General features: G+C 35.2%; 1 protein-coding gene across 2 annotated transcripts; it reads right to left on the bottom strand.

Annotated features, from left to right (window-relative positions):
• Positions 1 to 7: 7 nt before the first annotated feature.
• On the bottom strand, positions 8 to 7,469 carry mob1a (MOB kinase activator 1A). Of its 2 annotated transcripts, XM_051109624.1 has the most exons (6): positions 7,113 to 7,469; positions 5,459 to 5,625; positions 3,677 to 3,770; positions 1,392 to 1,525; positions 1,129 to 1,292; positions 8 to 1,039 (listed from the first exon to the last, which is right to left on the bottom strand). In XM_051109624.1, the coding sequence occupies exons 1-6, from the start codon at positions 7,124 to 7,126 to the stop codon at positions 962 to 964; spliced, it is 651 nt and encodes a 216-aa protein (XP_050965581.1). In that variant the 5' UTR covers positions 7,127 to 7,469; the 3' UTR covers positions 8 to 961. The 2 variants fall into 2 exon arrangements, with proteins under 2 accessions (XP_050965581.1, XP_050965580.1); XM_051109623.1 differs by having other exon boundaries at positions 1,129 to 1,525.
• Between the last annotated feature and the right edge of the window lie 66 nt (positions 7,470 to 7,535).

Genomic DNA, 7,535 nt, shown 5'->3' on the forward strand with positions numbered 1-7,535 from the left:
AATAACATCGTTTTGACCGTATTTTTTATTTTCACTGAGCGAAAACGTGCTTCCGGGTGAAGAATGTTTACTTTCAAAATAAAAGCTTCGCTTTTTCCGCTTTGAAAATGACCAGCTTCACAACATCGTTTAAAAAAAATACGACCATAATTTTTACAGTGCACCTTTTGTAAAAAGTCTAAAAATACAAATAATGCAAAATACAGGTTAATTAATAAGACTAAAATAAAATAAAAAGTTGAGAAAGTATTGACGAATAACCATTTTGTTGTTTAAAAAGACATTTGGGAATTTTTACTAATATGGCTATAACCTAAAAAATAAGACGGAATGCTTTTTACAAATCTGATTATTAAGCACGAGTCATTATTGAGACTAGAAATAAAATAAAAATAAAATAAAATGAACCAGATGCTTCCAATAGGCATGAAATACTGCTTAAAAGTCTGAATATAAATCTCTTTGGATTTACCTACCACTGAAGAAAAGTCATAATCTTCCCTGCTGAATATGCAATCACACAGAAATGAAAACATCAAAAATAACATTTGTCTTCAAACTTGTACAAAACAACTATTTAAAAAAAAAAAGTCATACTGATCCCTTCCCCAAAAAACACCTTACGCTAACATTTTAAAAGTTGCTGGTTTTAGTTTCACTTCCATAAAAACTAAACTCTGATATTTGTTCCATATCCCAGTCCATTACAAATACATATATATATATAAAAGGGCTACAGTGTAATACTGACAACAGAACAAACACAAAGAGAAAATCCACACATAAATCAAGAGTTTTCAGGAAGATTCCTTCTATGAGTTGCAGAAAGCACAGCTGAGATATTGTGAAGACAATCAGTGTGCACAAATAGCAAAATCAGACTCCAAGAAGTGGACAGGAATAAAGATAGGCTTTCTGGAAAATGCATTAAGGCTGACCAATATGCTATTCATATCAGCGTCTATCTATCCTTGCTGCCGAGTTTCTCGATAAGGTCCTGCAGGGGCGCCAGCTCTCTGCGATCGATGAGATTGAACTCCTAAAGAGAACATTCAAAAATGTCAGCAACTGCACAAAAATGTTAGAAATCGTCACTCATGATCTATGCTTGTGTGTTAACGCACTGACCTGCACGAAGAAGATAAAATGCTTAAAGGAGGTGTTAAGATGAGCTTCCTCCTGAAGCTGCATGACTGAGTCAAAATGCTGGTGGTAAATATGAGCATAAACCCTGAACAGACGCTTCAGTATAGTCTTCGCCACAGACATGAAGTTCTTTGGGAAAGGAACGCCTGGACGGAATAAACAGTGGTGTAAATGACACACAAATGAGCCTGTATGGAAAGCTTTCACTGTATAACGGTTCATAACAAAAGGAAATTCAAACAAACCAATCTTAGATGGGAAGAGTGTTTCATCGTCCAGCTGATCCTGAACCCAGGTCATCAAGTAGTCAATGTACTTGGGAGCAGAACACTTGATGGGTTTTTTGATGTTGGTGCCGTCTGCCCAGTGATATTCATACCTGCATGGAGAAAGCAATTCATTTTCAGACAGAATACACACGTTTTATAATAACATTTTGACTTAATGTGCAAGGCAGTATAGTCCTTTTTCAGCCTATTCAATTGCAAAAAAAACAAATGCTAGTAAATTATACTGCATTTGGACTAAAACTTATGACTTTGACTTTATAACAACTTCCAAAAAATGTGAACGTTTTTGTACCCTTTTTAGATTTTTCTTCCCCCCACTTTAGGTGTTCCTGGTCAAAAATGACCAGCATACAAAAATACTTATTAGGGCCCGAGCACAAGGGTCGAAGGCCCTATTGATCCCCTAAGGATTATTATTATTCCCCCCCTCAACCTTTCGGGGGGGTTTTGGGGGCATTAACGTGCTGAAAAACTCTTGAAAATCGGCACACACGTTGAAATATGCAGCCATTAGGACGCCGCAGAGGCTGGGACCCGGACCTCGACAGCGCCCCCAGAACACCTTTTGAAATCTTGATGTATATCCCACACATATTTGCACGTATACATATGAAACTCGGCACACATATAGATCTCATTGAGCCGAACAACTTTCGTACTCTATATCATAAGCTAATCCCAACAGGAAGGGAGCTATTCAGGGCTGTGTAAAAAGCGCATGCTTTGGAATTTGCGATACTCCTCTGAGGACTTTCCATTGTCTGATTCTCATGAAACTTCAGCAGCTTGTTTGTTGTATGATGCTGATCACACAGATGTGAATATTAGGAGTCAAAGTTATAGCACCACCAACTGGCAGCAGGAAATGTGTCATTTTCAAAATGCTTTAAAATCAGCCTCTTAATTTTACTCGATTTGCTTCAAACTTCATCAGAATAATGTCAAAACACGGCCGGTGACAATCTGTAAAGGGGTCACTGATACTTGAAATGCTGTTGCCATGGCAACGTGCTGTAACATTTGTTTCCTGTGTTTTTGGGACACTTAATATGCTTAGAATTTCATGAAACTCAACACACACATCAGCGTTAATGATAGTTAAATTGCAAGCGAATTTGGGATATCTTGAACGATTTTGACGTGGTAATTTATTAAACTAACAGTAAAAAGATAACCGGAATTTTCTTGTATCTTTAAAGTGCAGCATCCCAAACACTTCAAAACATCTTTCATACAACTAGTCATTCTGAGACATAAATGCTTAGTTTCATCCACGTTAAATAGTCTACTAAAAATAAAAAATTAAAAAACTATTAAACATCTGATCTCACTCTAACTCTGTGTGTGTGTTGAGTGTGGGGATGGGTGGGTGTTTGTATGTGTGTGTGAATGAGAGAGAGAGACAGAGTGCATTTAAAGTGCATTATCCTAACTCTTCACAACTTTTTACATATGAAAAACAAGTCATTCTTAGGAAATATGTTTATCATGTTCAAAGGCCCCAAAAACATTTAATATATCGCACATGTAAACTGGCAGATGAAAACTGTAATACCAAGGATGACCACAAGATGACCTCACAAAATACGGAATCTTTTTATCTCTAATCCTATCAGCTCATTCTCAATGTATCAGAATGATTTAAAAGCATTTTGCTTTTAACCCTTTCATTGCTGTAACCCTTCAATCCAAACTACCACAGGGTTACTGTAAATTCATGTGCCCACTGGGCACCGTTTCCTGACGGCATCAGGGTGGTGGTTGCGCTGACGGCTCGGGCCCGTCATCGCTGCTTGCAGCTATATTAAATTTCTTGTTATGCTATATTATCACCACATACTGGATTGAACTCTTTATCAACTTGTTTTGTTTCAATTAGAACAGTTTTTTGTTTTTTTCTGGAGCTGAATGATTGTCCACCTCACTCATCAAGTTCATGCATTTTTGAATGAAAACCATTGTTTGTGGATTATTTTGGCAAAAACTAAGGTGCATAAACTCAATGAGTCAGACAATCAATCAGTTCCAAAAAGAGATACAAAATGTGCTTATTGAAAGCAAAACAAGTTGAAACCCAGTCCAATATTGAGTGATAATATAGTATAATGAGAAATGCAGAAGAAATGTTTAAAAAGCAGGTCGTTTGTAACCAGAAACACCTAAACAGGTGAAGGTTTTTCAGCACTGCACAAAGGTTAAGGGAAATACTAAAGAATTGAAAAGAAGCGGTTTTATTTTACCTGGGCCCCGCAGACATAACAGAGCAGCTGGTTTCTGTGCAGAATTCAGTGATTGTGCCATAGAGCATGTTGATCTGGTTGAAGAAGTCCACAGCTGAAATAAATGCATATGCATTAATTGACAATTTATTTTCTCAAAAATACTTCCACACACCGTTTCCAACTCACTGTTGACCTTATAGAGGGTTTGCACTTGCTTGATTTGGTCAGTTACCCAGATGCATGGCCATATTGGAGATACTGGGATTTAAACAACAGCATGGATTGCGTGGTTAATGTACTATCGAATGTGTTTAAGCAACTAAATCATATAGAGAAGGACTTAGTAAGCAGAAAAAGGGCACAATATTTTGACACACTAAAGTGGTAAAGATACAGTGCCTTGCAAAAATATTCTTTTTTTTTTTCCACATTTAGTTATGTTGCTGCCTTATGTTAAACTGTTTAGAATTACTTTTTCCCCACATCAATCTACACTCCATACACCATAATGACAATGCAAAAACAGAACTGTCACAACTTCATGAATTTAACATCTACAAGCGATATGAAAGCTCCTGAGCTAAATTTAGTCTGTTCCAGATAAGAGTATGAATACTTATGCAATGGAATAATTTAAGTTTTTTTATTTGTAATAATTTTGCAAAGATATTGAAAACCTGTTTTTTGCTTGCCATTATGGTGTATGGAGTGTAGATTGATTAATTGAGTAATTTAAAGCAGTTTAACATACGGCAACAACATAACAAAACGTGAAAAAAAAAAAAAATGAAGTGGTTCACCTACCAGACTGGAAATGATAAGAACACACACGGATGTTGTCAAGATTCTTGCCTTGGAAATCTTAGTTCAGTTTGGCCAACCACAAACGCCTTTAGTTCCTCAAACAGTTTTTTTTTGCACTCTTTTACTTGATTTGTTACACTTTTGGCAGTCCATAGTGATCCAAATGTTTCTCCCAGTTTGACTGATTAGTACAGCCCAAAACATGATAATAACTGACCGTTTTTAACAGCAATAATCAGTCACATTTGCAAGTTTTGTTCGGTTCTGTGGTTCAGTGTTTACATTCAGTGTCGCCAATACAGGCGATCGATGACGCGTCGTGAAAACACTCCATTCAAAGGTGTCTGTTATCTGCCTGAGTTTGAGACTGGTGACATGTGCACTGGTGATCAAATATGTAACAACAAATGAATTGGCATTGGAGTTTTTTTCCTAATTTCAATGTATGCAAGCACTTATTTCTTTCTTGTTAGATCACACTGCAGTTCTAATAGGTTCTTCACATTTAGTTAAACATTTAAACAGGCAGTCCTTTACTTGATTTATTTCATGTTTTTGTTCATGTGGATGGTCTCAAGAATGTCAAAGATGGTCAATACAATCATTATTCAGGCTAAATGTAATATACATAAATGTAAATGGTATAAAACCTCCTTAATGTGTTTAAAAAATGAATGCAAAAATTGCTAATCATGCACAAAGCAATGTATTTTAGGATAAGCAATCTCTGTACAAATTATATAAAGTCATGTGAAAGTATATTTTATTAAAGAAAGGCCTGTTGTTTTATTTCAACCTCCTTTTTATATTTACTTTGCTATGGTTTCTTTTATACTGCTTTTACTCTTACTACCTGAAGCATAAGAGCAAACATTTGTACACTTAGATACAAGACTGGAGATGTAATTATGTGTATGTATGTACGTAATTGTGTATGTAAATTATGTTTCCATATGCAAGTTAATGTAAATTTGAACTGTTCAGTAGATAACTCACTATTGACAGCAATCCACTCGTTGAGGTCCTCTCCCTCTGGCAACATCACAGCAGCTCGAAGGTTTCCACTCCCTAAGGTGGCTTCTGCATGTTTCAGCAGTTCATATTGATGAGAGCCTTCCGGGATATTCTTCTTGGGCTTGAATGTCTTTGATGAACGGCTTCCACTGCAAAAAGAGGTCACATATAGTGTCACACCAATCGGCCAGATAGCACATTTATCTGCAAACATCTGACAGACATCTGTAAAATGTCAGTTTTACATACATTCTAAATCAGAAACATCTTAAAGACATCTGATGAATGTGTATTACATACTACCTATGTATTTCTGATGAGCAAACACTCAAAAAAATACATCTTGCAGATGTAAATGCAGACGTCAAATAGATGTCTCCCCGTGAAGTTTTTGAACTAAGATTTTTAATGTTTTTTTTAAATTCTCTTCTGCTCAACAAGTCTTGCATTTATTTGATCCAAAGTACAGCAAAAACAGTAACATTTTGAAATATCTGTACTATTTAAAATAACTGCTTTCTATTTGAATATATTTTAAAATTTTATTTATTCCTATGATTACATCTGATTGTTTCAGCATCATAATTCCAGTCACTTGATCCTTCAGAAATCATTCTAATATGCTGATTTGCTGCTCCATAAACATTATTACTGTTATTATTATTATTATTATTATAAATATTTAAAACAGTTGAGTATTTTTTTAGGATTCTTTAATTAATAGAAACATCCAAAGATCAGCATTTATCTGAAATAAAAGCTTTTGTACAATTAGTGTAATTTATTTTTTATTCATTTCTTTCTTCTTTTTTTTTTTTTTTTTTGAGAAAGAAATTATAGAAATGATTACTTTCATTTAGTAAGGATGCTTTAAACTGATCAAAAGTGATGATAAACACCTAATGCTACTAAAGATTTCCATTTCAGATAAATGCTGTTCTTCTGAACTTTCTATTCATCAAAGAAACCAGAAAAAAATTCTACTCAGCCGTTTTCTATATAATAATAATGATAATGACAAATGTTTTTTTTTTTTTTTTTTTTTGAGAAGCAAATAAGATTATTAGAATGATTTCTGTAGGATCATGTGAGTGGATTAATGATGCTAAAATTTCAGCTTTGCTCACAGGAATAAATTACATTTAAAAATACATGCAAATAGAAAGCAGCTATTTTAAATAGTAAAAATATTTCACAATATCACTGCTTTCGCTGCATTTTGGATCAAATAAATGCAGGCTTAGTGAACAGAAGAGACTTATTTAAAAAAAAAAAAAAAAAAACACATTAACATTAACCTGCACGTGTGCTATCTAGAAAAACGCACAGATGTGTTTAAACGGACTATAAACAATATATCGACAGAGCACGAGGGTAAGAACTTTAAAGAAAAAGATGCAACATTAAAACACGCTGAGTCGAAGTTTTCACGCTAAACACAGGAACAGACAAGTCAACCGGAAATGTTGAAAGTTTAACGTTATCAGCGTTATTCTCGCTTTATTTTTAGTCTGGCTGTGCTCCAAAACTACTAATTCTTCCAGGAACACACAACTGCTTGGTGATATATCTGTAAAACGCGATTATGGCGAGAAAGAAAAGGTTAATAAACTGTTGCATCGGCTAAAATACTTACAACAAGAAACTCATATCCGGTTCTTTTCTTCTTCAAAACAACTTTCAGAAGGCGATGCGTCTCACTACTGCTATAAAGTGAATTGCCAAACGCAGTTAAACAGCATTTACAAGTTCTCTTCGAAGTTCGATGTTTTACAGCCGAAAGAGATACAAGTAGGCGTACAAGTACAGACTCAGGAAATGTCTACGATTGGTTCCCTGCGAGTGTCATGTAACCATAGAAATAAAACGCGTGGTTACGTGCAAACCTCTTCTTTTATACGGATCGAACACTGTTACAATTGTTGCACCTCTTATTAAACAATTATGAGTGAAAGTATAAAAGTCCAAAAAGCCTCTTGGCTGCTAAAACCGTGTAGTTACACCGAGCATGCGCGTTTCGGTGAAGGGGCGGTCGGTAGTTTCTTCGTCTCTGATCACA

Source organism: Labeo rohita, chromosome 5 (assembly GCF_022985175.1).
Source record: "Labeo rohita strain BAU-BD-2019 chromosome 5, IGBB_LRoh.1.0, whole genome shotgun sequence".
Classification (NCBI taxonomy): domain Eukaryota; kingdom Metazoa; phylum Chordata; class Actinopteri; order Cypriniformes; family Cyprinidae; genus Labeo; species Labeo rohita.

Coding starts and splice junctions, on each gene's coding strand:
- mob1a (XM_051109623.1), bottom strand. Junction 3,771..5,458: donor CGAGTGGATTGCTGTCAATA/GTGAGTTATCTA, acceptor CATTTATTTCAG/CTGTGGACTTCTTCAACCAG. Junction 1,526..3,676: donor GTTATGTCTGCGGGGCCCAG/GTAAAATAAAAC, acceptor TTCTCCATGCAG/GTATGAATATCACTGGGCAG.